Source organism: Paralichthys olivaceus, chromosome 8 (assembly GCF_024713975.1).
Source record: "Paralichthys olivaceus isolate ysfri-2021 chromosome 8, ASM2471397v2, whole genome shotgun sequence".
Classification (NCBI taxonomy): domain Eukaryota; kingdom Metazoa; phylum Chordata; class Actinopteri; order Pleuronectiformes; family Paralichthyidae; genus Paralichthys; species Paralichthys olivaceus.
The window spans coordinates 23,620,676-23,645,819 of record NC_091100.1 but is presented as its reverse complement, the minus strand read 5'-3'; the positions used below and the strand labels follow the sequence as shown (position 1 = coordinate 23,645,819).

General features: G+C 40.0%; 1 protein-coding gene across 11 annotated transcripts; it reads right to left on the bottom strand.

Annotated features, from left to right (window-relative positions):
- Positions 1-4,608: 4,608 nt before the first annotated feature.
- Positions 4,609-24,618, bottom strand: pecam1b (platelet and endothelial cell adhesion molecule 1b). Of its 11 annotated transcripts, none has more exons than XR_011243848.1 (14): positions 24,379-24,616; positions 24,243-24,278; positions 20,024-20,320; positions 19,369-19,650; positions 19,011-19,286; positions 17,480-17,752; positions 15,779-16,057; positions 14,566-14,844; positions 13,377-13,478; positions 13,233-13,263; positions 8,329-8,382; positions 7,966-8,055; positions 5,977-5,999; positions 4,609-4,864 (listed from the first exon to the last, which is right to left on the bottom strand). XR_011243848.1 is itself a non-coding variant. In XM_020083691.2 (14 exons), the coding sequence occupies exons 1-14, from the start codon at positions 24,419-24,421 to the stop codon at positions 4,763-4,765; spliced, it is 2,196 nt and encodes a 731-aa protein (XP_019939250.2). In that variant the 5' UTR covers positions 24,422-24,617; the 3' UTR covers positions 4,609-4,762. The 11 variants fall into 11 exon arrangements, 8 of the variants coding, with proteins under 8 accessions (XP_019939250.2, XP_019939251.2, XP_019939252.2 ...); XM_020083691.2 differs by lacking the exon at positions 13,233-13,263 and adding an exon at positions 7,421-7,477 and having other exon boundaries at positions 4,609-4,867; positions 24,379-24,617; XM_020083692.2 differs by lacking the exon at positions 13,233-13,263 and adding an exon at positions 7,421-7,477 and having other exon boundaries at positions 24,379-24,617.
- Between the last annotated feature and the right edge of the window lie 526 nt (positions 24,619-25,144).

Here is a 25,144-nt window from a genome sequence, read left to right as displayed (position 1 = left end):
AAATAGCAGATGATTGTGGGTTTGAGTGAAGCAGAAAGATGTAAAGAGCTGGCAAAGAGCAAATCAAATTGTTCATGTCAATTACTGCCCCAGCATGTTCAGTAATAAGCACGATGGATTCAGATCAGAAAGAACGATGATGACACACTAATCAACATACACTGTGCTGGAGCATGTGTTTTGACCATTTGGATGAAGTAGCGTCATTCAGTATAATGGGATTTTAATAAGGTTGTTGGCAGAGACAGAGAGAGAGGACACTGACGTTCACCTTTTAATACATTTATTCAAAAAAAATGAGAAAGACTCCAAGTACAGTTGCCATGCCAATCCACCCAGGCCCCCGGAGTCCTTGAGGTCATTGAGGAGAAGGATTTTCAATTACAGGAAACTCTGAGGATAATGTGAGCTTATAATCAGTTATGCGGACGCTGCCGCACAGCCAACATTACCTGCATGTTTCATTCATAATGTTCACCATTTGAAACTGCGTCATTTCAATGTATTTTTAAAAAGAACAGTTTGTGGCAAACAATGTGTCCCAGGAAATGAGCTGGTTCCAACTTGATGAATTCTGTTCATCATTTATGTATGACGTTTCTGACAGAAAGCACATGTTTGTATTTTCAACAACATATTGAAATAACACAGGGTTACTACATTAAAGCTTAAGGGGTGTGTGTTCTTTCACAGGTTAGACATACATGGAAATAGTTCTTACTGTCAGTGACTGTTCCTCTTTAGCTGATGAAAAGGTCTTGCGTAAGTAACAGTGTGACAACAGCTTTGCCCTTCTGTACTGGTGCCTTTCCACCCCTGTGCTACATGACCACAAAACCTTCTGTGAGCGTCATTTCCTGTCAGTTCAATCAGAAGGTTGTTGGTTCGATCACAGTCTTCCCCTTCCTTCCACATGCCAAGGTGTGCAAGACACTGAACCCCAAAATTGCCCCTGTTGGTGCAACAGCGCACCCATAGATATCAGCCCCTCCCCATTGACTCAACAGCATCTGGTTGTATTTTGATCGAGTATTCTCAGAATATGGAACTGCAAATTGTTTTATCCATTGCACATTATCAGCATTGTAAAGCCCGATTCATTATTCAAGACAGTGACAACGAACTTCAGGATGTAGCTGTCCACAAACACTGCTCAGTATTCTGAGGAACAAATCCTTGTCCTGGTATGATGCCAGGTAGTGGTTGGTTACTGTCATGTGCAATTTAGCTGTAGTAGGAAAACCCTGCATTCATGTCTTTTTTAATCAGAACATAATCCACAAAATAAATATGTGCAGACTGAGATTTAATGTATTGTATTGTAACTGATCCTGTCTGGGACTTTTAAAGTTGTATTCACCTTTTGTTGTTTCACAGAAATGGCCTATCATGGTATATCAGCAGCAGGTTTAAGACTACAGGTACATTTTGAAGGGGAGAGTTTGTTCATTTGTTTTGTAAAAGAGATGTGGAGTTATCACATGCTACATGCAATAGACTGGGCTCTTCCAGAGAAGTCCTTCTCATCATAATGCATCTAATTCAAAAATACTGCTCTCTCGCAGTCATTTCTGGAAAATGTTAGAAGAGAGTAGAGAAAAGCAGGCCTCATTTATTATGTTCTTGTTGGGAGAAGAGGCAACTGAGCATCAACATGATGGTTAGATTTGTGTAAAAAAGTAAAGGGTTGACGTCATTACCTCCGCTCCGGAGCCAATAATGTCTATTTTGTTTGCATTTGTTATTTAGCAGATACAACTAAATAAGCAAGTTCTACTGGACATATTAACATTAGCATTAACATAAAGCTTAATGGGAGGATGCTGTTTGGGTCAGAAAATAACTCCTAAAAGTTTTCTCTGGATCCAAATAACTGGGCTGATCCAGGAATTTTGTTCAATTTCTCTTCCCACATCTTTTATTGAATCTATGGCAACTCTCATATGCAACAGATCTTAGTGACAGGTGCATGGACTAAAGAGAGAGAGACCACTTCTCATGTGGGAGAGAGAATCTTATTGCATGCACAGCTGCAGATAAAACCATGAGATTTGATTTTCTGCATATACAGTAACAACTTTATGGAGGCGAGAAAGCACGCAGCAAATAGCAGTAGACACAACTATCCAATGGAGAAATGTAGTAAAGGAGATCGGATGTGTTATTATTAGAAGAGTAAGACATTTCCTTAGTTAATCATAATTTTTACTATAATAATTATTGCTAATAATAAAAATTATAATTAGACTCATCACTGTGATAAGCATATTTATCCAGAGGAGGGCAGCACAAAGACAGTTAATAGTGTAGACCCTCCATCTTAGATCACTATGTGTAGTTGCCCCCAATAATATGTTAGTATTTGGACATGGTTTAATATAACGACATTCACTTAGGAAAAACAAATGCAATGAACTTGTGAGATGCCTGTTAAAACATCCGGCAGATAAAGAGCAACATTTGGAGCAGTGCCTTTAGTCTTTGGAATCTCATACCAACTCCTGAGGGAAATATCTGTCTCTTTAGTTGTTGGGTGCTCCACTATGTTCACAGGCTAATCAATAATTACTGGGCCATTTGCTGTCTGATGAGGGTGTTGAGGTTTGAGTTGTTTGATATAAAAACAAAACATTAAGCTCAAAGCAAGGCTGCATAGACCAGAGAGGAACTGTAGTGTTGGGTGATACATCTCTGAGGGCTTGACATTAAAGTTCCAGTGTGTAAGATTTAGGTGAAAGGATCTAATGGCAGAAATGTATTATATAAAATTATCCTAGTGATGTTGTGTTTCCTCTAAATTTTACACATTTTTGCTTTCTTTACCCCAGAATGAGCCATTTATATTTAAATACTTTACATTTACATCAGGAGCGTGTCCTCTCTACGGAGGCCACAATGTTTTTTTTAAAGTAGACCAGACTGGACAAATTAAACACCTTGAGAGTTTTCATGAATAACTGAAGGTTTCCACAGTTTCTCTTTCATGTTTGGAACGGAGGGTGAGGGGTATTCAGCTGCAACATGCAACTTCACCACTAGATGTCCCTAAATTCTGCACAGTGAACATTTAACTGATCCATTTCACTTTAGACATAATCATCAGATCCATTGTTGATATAAAACATGTGATTAATGATGATTAATGAATGACATATTGGAAAAATACATATCCTGAGAAAACACAGTATACTGATGTGACATCAGTCTAACTGGTCAATGTGCACGTTTGTTTCTGTCATAGGAACAAGAACATTGCATGACAAAAGAGGTCATATCAATGTGCTACAATCAAACCGACTTTAGTTATGATGACACTAGGCCTCCATTAATCTGTATTGGGAAAAGCAAGCTCCCAGGGCTGGTGCACTGAAAAATATATGAAGTTCAGACATGTGGAGAGGACAAAAGGTGCTCCAGTTTCTTAGCAACACCAGCACCTGAAGATGATTGACACACACACTGAGACTGGTAAGAGAATGGAAACTCTTCTCTTGTTCAAGTATGAGCTGAACTCAAATATTTACTCAGAGAACAACTGGCAACACATGTCAGTCTCCACTGTACATGCCACCATGGTGTGAATAAAGGACATGATTCCATGTTTCATATTTCCCTTATTTGAGCATAGATATTTGTAAGATCACAAAAAGTAATTTCATTACATCCTTTGTGAACTAAAGGTTCTGGAATAACTAAGGTTATTTTTTGTTGCAATACCACACTCTAGTGGTAGATAAGAAGAAATCCTTGCTGAAATAAAACAACACATTGACAGAAACATGTAATATTCAGTAGGCTACTAAATGCCAACAAACAAACAACACAGCAATGATTTCTCTCCAACCTCTGTCACATCTGTGGGGACAGGATGTGACATCATTCAGCTTGTCAACTGGCTGTAAACATGTTTGTCCATGTGTGATTCATTAGTTAAATGTGAGACTAAACCTGACGACAGTATTTGACCAGTTGCTCTGAAAAGTGTGTGTGTACATTGTATTACATACAAGAACATCTCCTTTGCACATTATCATATATGATTGCACACTGATGTTTGATATAATACATGTATGAAATAAATATTTACTCTATGGTTCATATTTACACACTGACACATTGCACTTTGGACTTTCTTTCTGCACAACTACTATGATTATGTAGATTCCCACATTGTGCATAAATACTGTCATATCTGCCACATACCCTCAGGAAATAAGCAATACAGTTCAGACCATGAACTTTGGTGCAACAGAATAATCATAATGTTCCTCATGCAACATGCCTGGTGGTGAAACCTGTACAACCTGAGGCACACTCTCACTGTGATGTACGTTCATACGCCAAAGGCAATAGTATTTACATTTATGTAATTTATGTTTTCTTTTTGATTTGATTTCACTTCTTCAGTTTTTATTTAATGTGTGGCCACTACGTTCACTGTGTACACCATGTACCAATACAAATGGAAAATAAAATAACTGGAACTTGAGTTGAGGAAGATGCACTTGTCTTTACAGCTGTAATATAATGACCCACTATCATTTAATCCGTGTTTTATCAGATCTCTGTGGGAACAAGAAAAACACAGCACCAAACAAACACAGTAAGGATAGGTGAGATGCCTTTATTAAGACTAAAAAATATTTACAGCTAACCTAGCACATTATTTTACTGAAGCAGAGGAGGAAGATGTGATATAGTCATATGGTTACAATGATAAAGTGTGGTTTAGAGGTGGCAGAAGGAAGGGGTGGTGCCAAAACTAGTCCACCGGCACCGGCAGGTCCCGGTGGTCGTTGACCTCTGGAAGGTGGTGACTGATCTCAGGTCGGTCACCGTTGAGCTCTGCGTACTCCACTGAACCCTGCTGACACAGAGCCAATAAACACCGTCACAGCTTCATTTACCATCCTGAACCTTAATACCCAGCACACAACACAAAGCAGTTAACAATGAAGAACACAACTATGCTGTTAAACGAAAATCAAATGAACAAATAAGATGCAAAATTTGGGCATATATTATTTATATATATAATTTTATTCCCTTTTGGTGCATGTATTGAAAATAATTGCCTGTGTACTCTGATTTTAACTTGATTTCTCATCTGTTTCCCAAACTACCTTGGAGATAACTTTTTCTTGTTGCTAAGTCTAACAACACACTCCTGGAGGAAGTTTTCCAAAACACAAACTGCAAATTTACATCAGCTTCTTGAGGCACAGAAAAACCATAATAAGGCTGTGATCATAGCAAACCGCTTTATCTGTTATCTAGGAGATACACTGATGAAAGAAAGGACCACATTCAGATCATGATGTCACATCCTTTGCTTATTTTTTCAACTTCTTCTCTTTAGCTGCCTGCAGCACCATTTAGGGGCAAATGGTGCGTTCGGGAGGGACGGTGATTACGGCTTGCATGGCAGACAGTGCACTGGCTGAGATGGGCTTAGAGTTAATGTGAGTGGACCAGTGCACTGATCTGACTGGGCGATAGGGAAGGAAGCCCCGGCCCAAATGCCTTTGTTCTCGTCAGGAAACTTTGACAGTCATTTCCCACTCTGCGGGCTACTATCGGCCTGCAGAGGTTCAGTGTGACCAGGAGGCAGCCAATGCAGAGACATAGGAATGGTTTAAGGAGTTTAGATTACAAGTAAGACACATAATGTTACTGTATATAATTAGAAAATTTTAACTATTTCATCAGAGTTTTAACTGCACTGAATCTACCTGCATTAAAAACCTAAATGCATTATACATCTTAGGCTGATTAGTATTTAATAATGAATACATCAATATCTTACTGAGATATTAAATATAATGGTAATCTATAACAACAATTTGATATTAATAGTTTTGCTTGCATGTAGGGATTTCAAATGAATCATTAATTTAAATGAAAATACAGAAATTTGCAGAAAATCTGTGAGAGAAACATATTTAAAAAGGATTGATTGTGTAGTTAATTACTCACATAGTCATGAGGGTCAGCAGCACCTAAAGGACAAAGCAGCACAAAATAAATGTATCACAAATGAAAATGAAATTCAATTATATTTTTTGACCAATTCATAATATACATTATCTCAAGGAAACTTACATAGTTAAGTCCAGACCTTAAAAATGAAAGAAAATCCCAACAGTTCAACTCACAATGAGCAAATGTGGGTTGGTCAGGTGACTCAACATCCTCACTGGCTGACCTCAGAGTTATTCATGAGTCATTTTACAGTTATGATATGGGGCTGAACCTGCTGCCTCACCTGTTCCTCCACTGCAGAGGCCCATTCAGCATTAGACTGCCCAGCCCAAGCCAATTAGTCCCATCCCTGTCATTTATGTCAATATTCCACCTCACTCGTACAGAAGCTTCGCACACTGACCCAGGATTCTTTTGTTACTGTTGAACAGGAAACATTAGGAATCCGATGGACTTCTTGATAGACACGTCCAGTGTCTGGCTGCTGTTCTAATAACAGGAAGTTCCTGCCAGCACCCACAGGATATAGTCATGGTTCTGAAGCTGGCCAGGGTAAACTGTCTTTCCATCAGTTATAAAAGTTCTCATCTAATAATATAATGTTCAGTAAGGTCTAGAAATGTCTCCTTTACCTTTATGATGTAACAAAGTATTTAAAGCTGCATTAATTGATGATTTTGCCACTTACAATATTTTTATTTAATAGGCTAATGCAGTACCCGTTCTAAACCTGCCTGTTTGGAATGGGCTGTTCTCTTGGTCTGTGCTAATGCTCCGGAGCTACTTCAGAATTATTCATCAGTTAGAAAAATTTGCATTCAACCTACCTGGTTTAGCTGCAATGGAAATTTGAAAGTCAATGTTTTTCAGAAAATTGTGTGGCTTGTATGTAAGTTTGAATGATTTACTTAACTGCTGATATTATTTCAAATATTGCATGTTGGACATTTCAGAGGTTGATTGAGCAGCTGACACAATTTTCAGACCAGAGTTCACAACTTTTAAAAATAAAAGTGAAAAGGTTAGCAAACGGTTCCCTACATAAATATGCAACAGGCACATTGACATCAATGACAGTCTTATTTCTGATCATCTACATAAGTTTAATTGTCACTCTCCTTTGAGGTCTGATTTGGTCTCCACCTTTTATTGCTCAAATGTTCACTTGCAAACTGTTGCAACAGTTACTTCACCAGAACACTTTGGTAAACAATCCTGAAAACAGTTGCCTGATGTGGAAACAAGAAACAAGGCTGATGAGAGCAGTGAGGCGGTTTTGGTTTTAGAACGTTTAGCAGTGCTGAAAGAAAAAGCAGAGTTGGGTGATAATTCTCTCTGAGTTTGTCACTACAAACAAGCCCATAACTACATGTAGTTGATGAATTATTTTTCCCTCCAGAAATATTCTTCAGTGCAGCTTTAAAGATGTTAAACTCACCATGTGGAGGATTTTTGAGCTCGCTGTAAACTGTGTCTGTGCCTTTTCGCAGTGGGACTGTTAACGTAAAAAGCAACACATTAGCCTGCTTGAACATCAAAGATAAAGATTGGTGGATACTGTGTTTGATCTGTCATTGAGAGAAAACCTAAAAATATGCCGGTTGTGTGACATTCTGCCATCCCTGGCCTGCTGGGAGCTTCAGCACAGGACGGCTAGTATCAGACACCAGCCAGGCAATTAGTTCAACCCTTCCTGTTTATAAGATCTGCAGTGGTTTTGGAAGTCCCAGCTGTTACAGTGACCTGGACATGTATAAGTTCTGGGTAATTAGGCCCCTCCCAGGTCTTGTCTTATCAACTCTAAAGGAATGTGGGCAAAGCAGAGAAAAATGGTTTTGGCAAAGTCGTTTGGAGTGGAGGGGGAAAAAACAGATGGTTAGAAAACAGCGACAAAAAGAATGTGAAATGAAGATAGAGAAACAAAATTGGCAGAAAAAAATGATAAAGACATGAACTCAAAACAACACAGGTTTGTGTGTTTACCTCTGACAGTATCCACTGGTTGGGGATGCACCACCTCTGTATACTCTACATCAGGCTCGCTGGACACCACGCTGCTCTCCTCATCATTGGCTACATCAAGCACATGATCAATTCAATTCAATTGTATGTGCATAACACCAAATCATGACATACTTTATCTCAGGTTGAGACCTAACAATATTATAGGGAAACCCAACTGTTGCCACGAGAAGCAAACACTTGGAGAGAAACAAACTCCCTCATTAACTGGAAGAAACCCCCAAAACCAGACTCAGTGTCGGCGGCCATCTGCCTCAACTGGACCAAGATTCAAAGCATTTAACATTTAACATGATGGTAAACTGCATTATAAGCCCCACTCACCTGCTTCAGGTGGTCGCTCACTCCACACACTGACAGCAGCTCTGACCATCCTCACTGTGACACACAGAAAGACGGTCATTAGGTCAGACAGCGGCCAAACCCACACATCAATTCACTGATTAGAATAAAGACACATACATTGACAGGTAATTCAAATATCATCACATTTGCGAGTGTTGCAAATGATGAAACATTAAAGATATGAGCAACATGTTTATCACAGCTTGCACATTATTTCCAGCAAGACATTCTTCACATGAACACCTTTCTCAAAGCCTAAATTAAATCACCAGAAGAAACAGGGACATTTTAGGCTTTAAATGAATTGCACCACAGTCACATGACTCCAACTTCAACACCACTAAGCTTCCAGCTTGTTCTTTGACTTAGCACACTTACTGTATCTCTTCTGCAAAAGCCTATAAAAGCTTGGAGGAGCACTGTTGTCAACACAAGGCTGTTAAAGTGTGATGAGTGGAATGGTTTTCATGTGTGGTGCGGCCTAATGATGTCCCTGACAACTCATTTACTAACTTGATAGGAACCACTTTTAAAAACATGTAAATTGTATATTAAATCATGAGTGGGGTGTTAACCAATGTGAATGACATGACAAAATGTCTTGACCACAGAAATTATTTCCGGCCTCTGCCCAGAAAGAGCGCCCCCCACAAATAAAAATAAAACAGACAAAAATGAAAAGACCAAGAACATAAGGGAAGAGGGAAACAGAAGACCAAAACCGCTAACTACTCATTCCTGTACCACTCTATGAACGTGATGTGTGTGGGTACGTCTTCATCACATTTCACATTTGGAAAATATACTTATTAATTGTTTTACTGAGAGTTAGATTAAAATAACATTATATGTGTTAAATCTCTATAATCTGCTATGAAGCTACAGACAACAAATGGTTAGCTCAGCCTATAGCATAAACCCTGAACAAAGGAAAAACTGTTAAGAAAAAGGCTAGGTTCTCATCTTTGTGGAGCATAAAGTGTATATAAAGAACTGTATATCAGTTCCCCTTGAGTGAAGCCAAATCATCTTGATCGGCCCCTGACTGGCTGCAGTGCTGGTCATAAACCCCACTCCTCTACAGAGAATGAGCCAAGCATCAAACCCAAAAGTCTAAAGAAACATAAACAAAATCTTTCTTTAAGATGGTTTCTGTAGTTCTTATCACACAGATTTACTTTCAATTGTTTTTTTTCCTGGCAAATTTGGTTTTAATATGATGTTATAAACAGATTGAAGAGTCACGACTGACGGCTGAGACTGACTCATGGTTGGTTGAGTGCATTGGTGGGACGTCAGTAACACAGCTCAACCCTACAATCAATACTGCGCAGACTCTGGCTCCAAATGATGGCAAGAGCACAAGTAGCAGCTTTTATTTTTACAATATTTTAGGTTCACTTTAGTACAGTGAGAGAAAGAGGAGACATGTCGTCCATTTTTATATACAGTCAATGATTAAAAGGTTGAAAAAAATCAACCATTAAATTTAGCTAATTACCATGTTATATCTTGTTTGTTTAACCTTTACAAAAATCAAAGTGTAAAAACGAGAGACTGCAGCCACTGTAGAACAGAGCCAGGATAAGAGTTTTCCCCTTCAAGCCTTTATGCTTAGCTAACGTGAGCGAACCATTTCAGTCAGACTTGAGTCTTGTGATCTAACCTTTATACTATCTATTCTAAAAGCTGTAATGGAAAGTTGTGAGATACTTTATGTGGGACATCTCTACAATTTGACCCTCGGCATATAGACTTTATAACAAAACAAAGCAGTAACAATGGAGCACAAGTCTTCATCTGGTTCAGAAATCTTCCGCTGCTTCGTGCACAATAGGTTGTTATTACAGCAGCGGCTGCACAATAAATTCTGGCAAAAACAACTTCCCAGTTGGTAATGTAATCTCACACACAGCTCGACCAATATAATTAATTTCCTCCACCTGCTGCATGTATTCAAACATATCTTTCCTGAAACAAAACAAGACCTTCCCTCCCCACCACCATCAGTTTTAGCAACACTGAGTCCACCCCCCTCCCCACCACCAACAAGCCGCTCTGTACCAACAGAGGAAGTTTCTTGCAGACTCCATTGTTTTTCACTTTTTTAAGGAAGTCTGTGTTGTGTTTTCCTTTTTTTTTAGGGACAGAAACAACTTTATATTATGTTGATAATTTTTGTATTGGATCTGTGCACCATTCAGCACATAGAAGTAGAATAATAGAACATAAATGCATGATAATGTCAAACATGTTCTTTCTTATTTTTTTAACCACACTACAATGCACTAGCCGGAGCAAAATGAATGGTACTGACACATTTCTAAATAAAACCAATGTCTTTATTCTACAAGTGTCTCTTCCACTCAGTCCAGGGATCAACCAAAATATATACATACATTTCCTATCATGGCGATAAAATGTATATACAAATGAGTCGGTTACCAAACCTATTTATACATGTACATTAGACAAATAGAGCAGTTCCTACAAAAAAGGACATGCAATCACACAGACATATGGGGGTGAAAGAACAAAGGAAAGACACTAATGTTAAGTATGAAATCAAAGGCCATCTAGATTGCAGGAGGAGGGGAGAGGGAGCAGCGGGTCCTGGTTTATATCTCATCATAAAAATGCCCCTCCTTTTTCTTAAGAGCGTAGACCATATAGAATGAAAGAAATGTCCAAATTCTACAATAATTGTCATTATAAATAGGATTACTGCTTTTTTTTTTTAAGTCCCTCCTACTGCAGAGCTTCTCTACACTGTGGCTGGGACACTGTAGCTGCTCCTGTTGCTGATGTCAGTGGGAAGCGATGCCACGCTATCTCACGTCCCATTGGTCACCCTCCCCTCCATGCCATCATAGAGTGGCGCTGCGTCTGGAAAAAGATGATAATGGGCGCTCTAAGCACTTTGTAACACTTGTCAATTAAAGCCATGTACCGTGAACTACTGAAGCAACTTGCATCTTAAAGAATTAAAGGAATAGTTCACCGAAAAATGAAAATTCACACATTATCTACTCACTACCATGCCGATGGAGGGGTGGGTGAAGTGTTTGAGTCCACAAAACACTAAAGGAGTTTCAGGGGTAAACAGGGTTGGAACAAATCCAAAACAATTGAAGGAAGGGTTACTTAAATTGTATTGAATATGGCTTCAATGCTGTTTACCCCTGAAACTCCTTAAGTGTTTTGTGGACTCAAACACTTCACCCACCCCTCCATCTGCATAGCTAATGAATGAATTTAAATTTTTCGGTGAACTATCCCTATATCTTCCTACTGTATTCTAACAACATCCTACTGTTTCTATACCTCTACAATACAGAGACACAAACACAATGTACATGCAAAACAGACAAAGACAATATGTTCACTCGTACACACATTGTGCATGCATATAAAAGGGAATATCTACAGCTGCATAGATAGTTACATAAATGGTAATTAGGTCACCACCACATGATCCCTGCATGCATATTAGAACATTAGAACATATACTGTATCAGGGGAGTGAGATGCTGAGGTTTCAACAGGAAACATGCTGTGAATGTTGAGGCGTGAGAATGGCTGATGAGAACAGTCATGGGTACACATTAGAAAAGTAAAACCATGCTACCTGTCGCTGTGTTAAAAACATCTGTGTTGTATATGTACAAAATGTTTGAGCCCTCAAAGGCTTAGTGACAAATGTTAAAAATTAGTTCTGTTTGGCAGGATTTTCAATATGCACGTAAATAATACCAATCGTATCCAAGTGCTCTTAAGAACAAACATGTTTACATGGATGGTTCTTAGCCAAGACACTTCTGTGAAGTATGTAAGACTGAATATGCTCCCCTCTTTAAAAAAAACTATTTCAAAGCTATTTATAAAAGTATGAAAACCTTCATTGTTTGTTTGCTACCTCGCTACCTTGTCTTTCCTATATTTATGTGGAGAATTATTGGAATGTGCCCAGAGTTCATGACAAACAAACAAAATGGAGACCCCCTCATCTGGTGCAACTAGTGGTCAACACTGCACAGGCTTCCTTAAAAGTTGTGTAGTTTTTATGCTCTTTGGGCTTTATCTTACTTTTCCCTGTCCTGTCCTTTTTCACTTTTATTCTGCCAAAGAACCCTTCGAACAGACTTCTATCATTGTGTCAACATACATTTAAGTTTCAATTACAATACCTAAACATCAACGTACAATCCTTAACTTCACTGTGCAGCATATAACAAAAACAACACTTGATTTGCTGGACTAATGTGCTGTATATAGTGGACTGCTACTACTGTACACTATTTATATTCAGCAAACATTAGTCTTATTGTTAGCCTCTGTTCTGAGCTGCTGCTGTCCATAGTTTTTGTGAATTAGTTACAATTTCTATGTCTAATAAAGTATGCCATTTAATTCAAAAGAATAGTTTTACCTTTAGGGAAATGCTTTGCTTTGTAACTGAGAGTTCACTGAGTCACATGTTATGTCTATGTCTTTGTTTATTCTTGTGTAAAACTAAAGCATAATATAATATAATAGAGGTGACAGGGGTGGCTGTTTGTTTACCAGCAGCAGTAACATCCTGGAGTCTTGTCATCAACATGACGAACATCATGATGTCACCATGGGGACACCAGGGCACCAATAAGTGTCCATGTGAAAAAAATATTACCCGGTAGAGATAAAAAAAAATTTTTTTTAAAAAGTCTAAATAGTTTGTGTCCCCTAACACTGATCCAAGTTAATAGGTGGCGAAATGTGATTTTTATTCTCTAACATGCAAAACAACCAGGTGACAAAACCAGCTGATAAAAACTAGATACACCGACGCTAACTACGACAGTATCTGTCACATACAGAGGAAGCAATTAATCGAGCCAACTCACACTGACAATTCAGCAGCTGCGTCTCTTTTACCTACAATTAGAGAGGAGAGGTGAGAGGAGCAGGAGGAAGGAGGCGGAGGGAGGTTTTCGTACACAGTTAGACATAAGAGCCCTGAGTTTCCGGAGGACTGTAGGTCTCTCTACCTCTCTTGGATTTGAAGTACAGCGCGCAGGCCACCACCAGCAACGACAGCACCACCAGACACACGCCCCCGATCACTGCTTTCTTCCACAGCGCCATGCGTACTGTGGAGAAGGAGACACAAATTGGAGGCAAAGAACGAAAGAAAGAAGAGGAGAAGAAAATGGGACATGATGACATGGTTCAAGTGGAAGACAAAGAAGCAGACAAAAAAAGCTGACCCCCTCATCGCTAAAAAAAAGGTGAAGTTTTCAAACAAGCAAAATGTCTGCCTATTCTGAGGTCCAGTGTTGCATTAAATTTTCACCAAGATCTTTGATGATGGGAGAGTCGGACCACTGCGCAAAGCCTTCTCCAGCACATCCCAAAGATTCTCAATGGGGTTAAGGTCTGGACTCTGTGGTGGCCAATCCATGTGTGAAAATGATGTCTCATGCTCCCTGAACCACTCTTTCACAATTTGAGCCCGATGAATCCTGGCATTATCCTCTTGGAATATGCCCGTGCCACCAAGGAAGATTCCATTGATGAATAACCTGGTCATTCAGTATATTCAGGTAGTCAGCTGACCTCATTCTTTGGACACATAATGTTGCTGAACCTAGACCTGACTGCAGCAACCCCAGATCACAGCACTGCCCACACAGGCTTGTACAGTAGGCACTAGGCATGATGGGTGCATCACTTCATCTAAATCCAGGTGGCGACTTTTTTTTTGGCCAGGCAGTGTATAAACCTGGATTTTTCACCTTTCTAGCAGTGTGAACCTGGAGTGAACAAACACAAACAGGCGGTGTCTCAATTCAGGGGCTGCATCCTTCAGAGGACTTGGTCTACCTGGCCCACGAAGACCACCTCCTTTGTGGGCCTGGTACACCATGAGGGCCAAGGTCTGGTCCAAAGAGCCTTTCCATGATTGGTGTCTCAAGCTTGTCCCTCCCTTATTGCTGTTGCCTAGCAACAGAGCTGAATTTGGACAATATGGGAAAGTTTTAACACCCCTTGTTTTTTTTCTACATTTACACTGTTCGGTTGAGTTAAAGCGTGATACTCAAGTGTCGGACATTTGAAGCACAAGCAAGATCACGGTTAATGTAGTGAGACCAGGCCAAAACCTATAATCGAGCTAGATTACGTTTAACCAAGGGATGAATTGAAAACTGTTGTGGAACCAATACTCATCAGTCTCACCCTCTATGGTGACCTTCTCACTGTGGACCACGTTGTTGGCGTGGTTGACAGCCTCGCAGTAGTATGTGCCACTGTGCTCCTTGGACAACCGTGGGATATTGTAGTTTGTGTTGTTCTTGTCGGTGGTGGTGGTGAACAGCGGCAGTTTGGTGCCATCACGGTACAACTTGAAGGTGACTGGTGGCGTGCCTTTAGTGCCACATATCAGGTGGAGTTGATCTCCCTCTGAGATCTCTGGTAAGTGTGGGAGGACGATCAGAGTCAAGTCTGTCAGAGGCACTGAGAGAGAAAAATGAGGAGGAAACGGTTTGTCTTTAAAACATAACAAGCTTATCAGACACCATCAGCACATACTCAACTTTTGAGATAAAATAGGTTTCAATTCCTTAATAAGACTTGGATGGAAGATTTTTTTTCTTCTCTTGTATATAGTTTCATTCACAGCATTTCTCTATGATACAGCTGATATGGCTCTGCTGTGGTGGACCAAAATTCTTTCTTTATAATCTGGATTTATTGATGACTGTCAAATAGTTGAAAAAACGGCCTCCAGGCCCAAGCTTAACTCCCCTGAGGAGCATCTACCCACTGCCTTTATAGTGGAGGCCCCTCCTACCAGACAAATAGAGACATAGAGACAAATATCAATTAACAAATCTCTATCAGATATGACATTTAAAAAAAATATACCCATCAGCATTTAATCCGACCTAGCCTGTCACAGAAATATCACACTATTATATTAGATGGGCATTTAAAAGAGCATTTCTGTGATATCATTTGAAACACCCCTGTGGACTGGCTTTTATGTGGTACACTCCAGATTCCCCTCTCCATAAATGGAGTTGGAATCTCCCACTTCCTGTTTGTTAGTGGGACCAGGACCCTGCATGCAGGTGAGGGAGGGTGGATATAACATCACAAACACATGTACCCAAAACCTTTAATAACAATAAATGTTTGTGAAATAAAACTGTGTGTCGTTGAGGTTATTTCTGACTATTGGTTGTGGACTCTGTGTATCAGTACAGTTTAGAAAGATTAAATGGTTTGTGAGTACTAGCTTAACAAGCTACCATGCTGCCTAATGATACAGGCATGCTAATGCTACTGACGTGCTGCAAATAATGGTGTATATTAAGTGTTTGCCACCTTATATCTTACAGGGCATGGGGTAACCTCATGACACACAGGCTATTTGTTGGGTAGTTACCTATAATAGTAGCGTTGAGTCTTTTACTGAGCAGACCGTCCCTGGGACTATTCTTGGCCTCGCACATGTACTTGCTTATGTCATCAGGCATAGAAACGGTGACTGTGAAGAGAGCTTTCTGAGAGAGCAGCGTGACAGTGGTTGTGCTCATCTGGACAAAGTTCTGTATCAGGGTGTAGTTGATTGGAAAGCTGCCAGTGTCCGACTGACAGAGGATCTTGAATGGTTTACCCAGGACCGCCTTGCCAACCACTGAGATCTTAGGAGTCGAGACAAACACTGGAAGCAAAGAGAAATAGAAAAAGAAAACACACTGAGTTTCTGTGGCGAAATCCAATTCACTATGAAAAACATAGTGACAGTAGAGGTGCACTCTGAGAGCTAATCTCGCCCTATCTTGCCATGTAAAAGAAAACAATTGCTGGATCCACCTGTTTATCTGGATCAGCAAAATCAAATGGGTCCTTCCTTGGGTCCTGCCCCAGGGCCTCCACAGATTTTCACAGACAGACTTACAATGAAAATATAACCTCTTTGAGGGAGGAACATTGTTTTCTGTTCTCTCACAGGGTGCATCAGTGATTCCCTTAAAACAATGGCCACATATGTGTCATTACTGAACACAATTATATAGAATATTCTGCTGCCTATTCTACAAAAGCCAACAACATTATAAAAATGTAAATAAATTATATAATCTCTGACGATTTAGGGTCAGTGGAAAGGTACAAAATAAGGGGAGGGACAAAATAAGGCTTTCATTGTGATAATTATGTCATATAATAGAACTATATATGACATAATAGAAAGAACATCTTGGTGCTATACGGTGCATTGAAACATCAGTGCATAAAGAGAGAACCGTGTTGATATATATTCCCTCTCATTCCCTAACTAAACACATACTTTCCTATGGATACTACTACTAATAATGATGAAGATGATAATAATAATTTAAAAAACAGCCACAACAATTATTATTAATAATAAGAACAATAACCAAACTCATCCTCTTTGTTCCGTCACTGAGCTGAATGAGCTGTGCAGTCACATCAGGGATTAACAGGTAAAAACTGCAGAGAGGTGGTGTCATGCCCTTTGCTCCTTCTTAGGCAGGTCTCTCTCTGGGCTTCAACCCCACCTTACCATCAGCCCCAGCCTACCCCCCCACCCAAGGACTCTGCTCTGCAGTCTTTTAAGTATTGTTCAAATTAATGAATCATCTGCACCAACTCTCTACCTCAGTATCTGTCTGCCTCTGGGTTCACTCAATATAGTTGTCAGTAACAGGTGGTGCACATCTCAGTGAACGTACAAGCTCTTATCAATGAAGAAAGTCACAGCTGGATGATCCACATTTTAGCATTTAGCACTAAGCCAGACTCAGCATGAATCTGTCTGCCACAGTGTGTGTTTGATCTGGACTTGGTGGTTCAATAAATCTGTGTTTCCTTTTTGTGTTTGTTTGTTTTACCCATACTGATGTAAAGCCCATCTAAACCAAAGCCCCGTAACAATGCCATCATCAATTCTCTTGCATTCTCATGCTCACAAACTGCAGCCTGGAGCTCTACCTCCAGCAGCCACAGACACAGCAGCTGCTGGAGCTGCTCAGTCTCACCCAGCACTTCATCACAAAGATGAAATTAAAGTGTGCGTGTATCTAATAGATCTTCCTAAATAGTAAGTAAGTAAGCTCACCTTTTGGATGTACAGTCAGGGTCTTACTGTGTTTCTTGATGCCCTTGGCTTGAGCTACACAGGTATAGTTGAAATCAACATGCAGGGCCTTGCCAGAAAAGACTCCGGGCTTTATGGGGGTCAGTGGGCTGTCAGGCGGCTTAAGACTGTACGTCAGCTCTTCCCTGGTCATTCTTTCAGAGGCGTAGTTATCACTTTTGCAGGTTAGTGTCATTAAGTCCTTTTGAAAGACTTCAGCAGGAGACATGGTGAGAGTGGGCGCCGAAAACAGCTCTGTGGACAGAAAGAACATCATCTGCACTGATATCACCTACTGGTGTAAACGTTGAACCCAATGTGTACTTAAAATGATCAGACAAGACAAAAATAAATAAATAAATAGTTATATAGGAGTATATTCTTTCTGTTCTATTTTCTTACCTTTAAATGATCTTGTTTATTTTTCACTATTGTTTTTAAAACACTACTGTCCTGTTGCTGCTGTGACAAAGAAATGTCCCAGTTTGTGGGACAATAAAGTTATTCTGATTCTGATTCTATTAATACATTATTTTCAAACAATATGGATTAACTAAAATGGAGTATAAAACAAATAAATAGTGTCACACTTTACCCAGACCTCCAGTTGATTGCACAGAAAATTGTATTCTTTTTCCCTTTACCCAACAGTTGAAAAAACAGATAAACCCAATTTATTTTATTTATTTATTAATTGTCTCTTTCTTTAATATATACGTATGTAATGTATGCATACAAATATTTTCACTTTGATTCATCTGTGTATTTATTTGATAGAGACAGTGCTCCTGATCTAACAATGTACTGAAAACGAACAGGAGCAAGCTGTGCAAGCTTGATCATCTGTTGTTCCTATAATCCCTTAGTTTTTATAAGGCAACCTGAAATAAATGACACAATAAAATGAAATGTCTTTTATAATTCATGTGCATGAAACAAATAATCCAAACTAATGTTATAACAAACTCATTATTTAAACACTATAGCAGATAACAAAAAAAGTCCATAATATGATAACAAGATAAATGTGTCAACCCTTGGCTACATTTAGAGATACATTGGTCCAACTAAAGACCACTTGATTGGGGACACTTGTCCACCGTGGTAAACTAAATACTATAATATAGCATATCTATGTTATTACTGATTATTCAACCTACAATGTTAATTTATATTGACTTTCTTTCTTTAAACCTTTGGCGAGGAGAAGCCTAGCTCCCCCCTGATTACTGGCTTTATGCTAAGCTAAGCTAACCATGTCCTGGCTGTAGTTTATTATTTAGCAGACAGACATGAGAGTCTCAGATAACTTCTAGTGAGAGAGTACATAGCATATACTTCTCACAATGTTGCAGTCCTCTTTGACCTGATGGTATTTAATTAAATACTTTGTTCCCTGTTGGAAGTTTACATAAATATTTACCTGATTTTTGACTTGTCTGATAACCTTTACCGTTACCGTATGTACAATGTGAACATGTACATAGGTCATTTGTTTCCTCTGCTCACTCACCGGTCACTGAAACCTTCTCTGTGGTGACTTTTACCACATTTCCCATCTCCAGTCTGCACTCAAAATCCACAGGGTCCTTTGCCTGAGCAACCATGCTGTGGTTGACTTTGGTTTCTCCACTGCTGAGAAGCCGGGTCCCGTGGCTCAGGTACAGGTAGACAGGTTTGCTACCAGAGCTGTACAGAAAGTTTCTGATGGTGCACGAGATGTCGAGTTGATCTCCTTCATAAACCTTGGACTGACGGAAAATCTCCAGAACTGGAGTGATGGAGAGCCCTGAGGAGACGAAATCAGTGAAGGAAACTTTATGAGATGGGCCCAAAGCTAACAAAAGTACAAACATCAAAACTCTACTTGCCTTTGACTGAAACAGTGACAATGTTGCTTTGTTCAGACTTGAAGGACTCTGCCATTATTACGACAGCATAGGTACAGTGAATTTTGTGGATGCCAACGCTGCTGAAGCGAAACTTGGCTTCGAGCTTGTTGGAGTTGCTCGGATTCACTTCGATCATTTTGGAGTCCTCATAGAAGTAGAAGAAAATGGAGCCGGTCTCCCCGGGAGCTGTGCACGTGGCTGTTACCTCCTCCCCTTCATTGAGGACACCTTTGTTAAGGTGGAGCTCTGGTTTCGACAGGCCTGGAAAACCAACATTTAAGAAATATGCTCAGATTCATAAAACTGTACCATCTTCTAACAATGTTTGAAATCTTCTGCCACCTCCAACATCCTCTCTGTCACGTAGAATTAAAAATAACTTCTTGAACATGCGAAAGATGAATTCTGACTGTATTAGGTACATTTTCATCGTTAATTATTGCACATTTTTAAAAATCAAAATATCTTCCATCCAAGTATCCTGAAGAGAGATGATTTATTTTAAATTTGTCCTAATCGTAGCCTGTTAACTTTATCTGAACACATTCAACTCACCTGAACGTCTCAACGGATTATAAAACAATAAAAAAGAGACTTAAAAAAGTAACTTTAAAAGCCTTTGACACAAACCAACCTGTTACTGTGAGTTTTGTAGCTTCACTAGTCCTCTCTTTGCCCTCGATATTGATCTTGCACTTATATTTGCCGGTGTTGGAGACTCTGGCCCCGGGCAGCAGGTACAGCAGATCATCTGACGTGCTGGTGGTCTTGGTGTACACCGTGTTGCCGTCCTTGTATATTGTGTACTCACGACTCAGCGCCTCCTGCCCCGAGATGCTGACGATGGCCTTACATCTCACAGTCACATTGGTGTCCTGAGACACATCAGTACTGGGCTCAATGGACAGGCTGATGTTTCTTATCGTGAATGCTAGGGGGTAATTAAAAAAAAAAAAGGATTAGACTTAATGTACAAACTAATCTATACTGAAAAAGAGTCATATGCTTGATCTTTTACATTTGAACTTTGTAATCTTTTTTGTAATGATTTTGCTTCATTATGAACTCATATTTGATGAAAGTTGAAAATAAATCCTCTATCCATCCATTTACACTTCTTCTTCTTTGAGGGCTGTGGTGGAGCTGGAGGTAATCCCAGCAGACATTGGGACAGAGTTGGGAAAAGTCACCAGGCAAACACCCAGACTGACATTCACACCTACTGTCAAATCAGAACCTTCACCAGTCTGCATGTTGTACAGTACCCAGAAGAAGTATCCCTCATAGAAAGACTGGGATTCTTACCGAGAACCTTCTTGCTGTGCTAAACACCACCATGCTGCACTTATGTTTTTCCACTGTCTTGCTGGTTTGAATACTGTACATATGGTGTTACTGTGAGTTATATTAAGACGACTGGATTCATGTATCTTCTTATAGAGACGGTGCCTCTAGCTTCATAGTTATGTCGCTGCCACCACAGACCACATCACACCGCTCCACATCCACACATCCAGCCTCACTGGCCTCTGGTCCAACAAGTAAAACATTACACAGTTCCACTGCCCACCTGTAAAGCTCTCTATTGCCAAACAGCCTCAAACCTGTTGGAGCTCCTCCGTCCCTACAGCCCTTCCTGAGCCCTGTGCTCTTCTACTGCTGCTCTGCACCACGACTCTGGAACTCTGTGCCGCCTCACATCCACCAGCTAGACTCTACTGAACCCATCTGTTTGATCAATCTACCACAAGTAACCACACATAATATGTATCCCTCACTTATGAGATTTGAACCTTTGTGAACTCCTGAGTTCACATATGATGCACTGTTAGGTGTCTGCGCTTCTTAACCCGATTTTACTTGTGTTGCATGTGTTGTATTGATGAGTGTTCATGTCTTCTAATTAACACTGGAATTATTCATGTTTATTTATGATATAAGATGAATACTTTAAATCTGACCAACACGTGTCCAAAGAGAGGGGCGGCAGTGAAGCTTTGGGTGTGAAGTCCACTTCTTTAGAGACACACAGTTTTGGGTGGAGATTCATGAGTCACAGTTTGCATAGTATCGGACTGACTAGAATTTCCTTTTACTCACTTCCCATTTTAATCAACACCTCTGAATGGTCATGTTGTTGGTATGTTTGAAATGCAGTGGCTGTTAAACTGAATATGAGCTGCTACTCTGTAGGCTGATGTGTCACAATGAAATTCCATCGCACTGTTGTCAGCATCTTATCTGGAAAGGAGTCTCATACATGAACAATATTGTGCGTATGACTGGAAGAAAATTCTTTGGTGGTGATCTGTAAAAAAAACAATGGTGTCACAGTAGATAAGGAGGCCTGCCTCACTAAGGGTGTGGAAATCCATGGGCCAATGACATCACTGATCTGTTCAACTGTCAGTAACATGAAGGAGCCGCTGGGTCAACGGCTACAGAAATCTGATCTCACTAACCTAACTAATCTAAAGTTTGAAAATCTGCTATCTAATTTATTTCATTTCTGGATCATGAGTTACCCAATTTCTTTTCCACACAAAACTTCTACAATCTAATCATGGTTTTTAATCGTAGTTTTCTTTCAGGATGTTATTTTAATTTTCAGCCTGATCACAGCAGCCAAACTGTGTCATTTATATAACCACACGTGGACGCTTCGATAACCACCTGAACCCATCCAGGAACAGTGTCACACACACCAACAGGTGAAATCTAATGAATGAGTCAGAGGGGAGACATCTGCTCATGTTCATGAATGTAGGAGCAACTGTCCAAAAGAGCAAACACTCTTCAGCACGACGCCTCGTCCTGTGTCTCATGTGCATCCAGTGAGTAAAAAGCTTTTCAGAGACTTTTCAAGGTGACAGCAGTTTAGTTTCCCACAGTGTAACCGAGACAGAAAGCATCTGCACACGTACACTAAGCCTCCCCACTAATTCACCCATATGGTGGAGTATTAGAGACAACAGGCTGCTTTTGTGAGAGTGGGGGCAGTGAACAATCCTGGAGAACGAGAAAAAAAAAAAGGCAGGAAAAGGAAACAATGTTCGTCTACTCCTCCTTTTATCTAACAGCTATATTTCAGGTCCGATAATGGTTTTACATCGATCTAATAATTCCAGAAATGTGTCTGTGGAACACAAATCTTCAGAACCGTTCATCTTATCAGCTTCACACTGTGTATTGTGTAATTGTGTCAAACAAGCAATACATTCAATTAAATACAATTTGAATAAAAAGCTGACCAGAGCTCTGCAGCAGTGCATTCACCATAACACAACTGATTCTCCAGTTCAGGGTTGTGTGCACTGAGTTGAGCTTCTCTGAACTTTGAATAAACAGGTGGCAGCAGTGGGTCAGTGGACTGAGTCCTGCAGCAGGTCTTTACTTAGTGCAGCTCAGTCATTGCAGGTCACTTTTACTGCACTAGTTAAAAAGAAAAAAAGATGAAACTTGTTCTTCTTTAACTATTCAGCTTGAGACCTGTTACAAAAAACTGTGTCTGTCCACGAAACAGACATTTTGCCTCTAAATGTTGCAGAAGTTCCATTAAAATAACAGTTATAGCACCAGATCGATAAAATGATTCAATCTTACACACAATAACAAAGATTAGAGAAATAAATGACATTTGTTTCAGTAGTAGTAGATTTATCATGATCGCAGGATTGCACTCACCTAACTAACTGTATTAAATGTCGACAAACTACAATAGTAAAATGCAACATCTGCATTGATGCATCAACATCATATTAAACAATGTTTGACTCACAGAGACAACTTTTCTACACCATGAATAAACTAGGAGAAGGAGAAGCCGTGAGAGGAGTTTATTACTTTGAAGGAGAAAGCTGCTTCTATGTTTTATTCCAGAGACTTGAAAGTGGGTTTGACAAGCAGCCAAGGCCTCAGGCTGGATTCAAACTCAGGTCACTGCAGTAAAGAATCAACCTTGTTTGTAGAACCTGCTGCACCCCTGCTGAGCGACCACAGCACCAACATAACCAATAAGATAGGAAAGAAAATGAACCACAATTTTTGAGTGAGTTCTTGGCATTAAAATCTAATATTAAAAAAGTTTCACTCATATCAAAAGGGCCTTCTAATCCTTGCATTAGTCTTTTATCAGGAAGTCTGCCCATACATCTGCGTAACTTTAACCTTCCTACCACTTTACCTCAGCACTTTATCATAGTTACTGTAGAAAGGTAATACACGTGCTTCATTACAGTTAATTAAGCTGATTTATTTATGAGGTTTTCAATCCTTGCTCCTTTTTAAATGAAATATAATTAAGTTTATGTCTAAAAATCATTTAAATCTAACAATCTGAAATGTGTGAGTCTTCTGAGAAGCAATAAAACCGGTGCAGGAAAAAACACGTCCATACTGCCATAATCTGTGTTTTTTTTCTACTTCCAGTCTGAACCTGCTAGTTTGGCCCCAACTCCAGCAAGATCTTCATCTTTATTACAGCTGATCCGGCCTGACTCAAGCCTTCCATCACCAACCCACTGTGGAGGACAGGGAGGCGTGTGACACTTCCTGACACAACTTTTCCACTGTACCACAGACCAACGATGTGAAAGCTCCGATAACAAACAGGCCTGTTTCCACAATGACCATATCTCAGCTTTTGGCTTTTCAAGTGCTGCTTTCGTGGCCAACAGCTGATTGTAAAATATCTAAAAACCTATGAAAAGTAAATCATAGAAGCTCCACAACCACTAACTCTTCAATCCAGTTTCCTGCAGCCAATTACAGTTCTGTGGAAGATACTGAATAAAGTGTCTCTGTGTAAAGAGCAGTCCTTTATTGTAGGCTGATACAGAACAAATTCTACTTACATCGCTGTGCGTCCACCACTATCCCTGGATGGAAGTCTTGAGACAAGAGAGAAGAAAGCACCAGATTAGAGACAAACCCACTAATCTTCAAGAAATAAGGAATCCACGGAAGAAGATAACATGTCACGAGTCTTACAGCTGGACAGGAGCGAGGAGGTGAGCAGCAGTAGGAGACCCATCCTGTCTGAGGAACACAGGAGCTGCTGGCTTTCCTGGAGGTCAACTGCCTGGTGACTATAGGCTGAATTAAAGGTGGTGTAGCGGTCTGTTTGTATGTGTGCTGGTCAAATCTGGACCTGGTGGGTGGGAACAGGCGCTAATGTGGTGCTCTACCTCAGCCAGTCAGTAATCAGCCTGCGGTGGCGGTTATCACCCCGAGCAGCCATCAGCTTGGCTTAATTTGACAGGAAGCGAGTGTTGTTTCCTCAGGATGTTCATGCCGCCCGACTCTTTGCTGCTGTGGAATGTTCTCCTCTGGTCTGAGTGTGTGTGTGTGTGTGTGGTAGTCACAATAATACTGTAGTGCTTGTGTTGCAGCAGTCAGGCCGGTGACCTCTGCTCTCGCCTGGCGGTGCTGAGCAGGTAGAAAGGAGAACAAGACAGCGACGACGTTGTTTGTGTAGTAAAGCACATTTCCTGAGGTGAAGATGATTTAGCTGAGCTATTGAAATCTGTACAGACATAAATCTGCGCCCGACTCTTACAGGACACATGGAGGGGGCTCTCTTTCACTTGTTACTTACATCTTCACATACACAGTGGGTGTATCCATGGAGACATAACTTGTGACCTCAGTGTTTGGTCATTGCCATGATCTAAATAATCGGATTAAAATGGAGCCTCAAAGAGTTTAATATTAAAATAAAGAATCTACCATCAAGATGTATGTAACAATATGGACA

Bases quoted from the DNA above. Each gene is read 5' to 3' on its own strand.
- pecam1b (XM_020083691.2), bottom strand. From the start codon at position 24,421: ATGGGTCTCCTACTGCTGCTCACCTCCTCGCTCCTGTCCAGCT. The intron at 20,321-24,242 runs GTAAGTAGAATT...ATTACCCCCTAG, and splicing joins AGTGGTGGACGCACAGCGAT to CATTCACGATAAGAAACATC. The intron at 14,845-15,778 runs GTAACTACCCAA...TTTCTCTCTCAG, and splicing joins ACTCAACGCTACTATTATAG to TGCCTCTGACAGACTTGACT.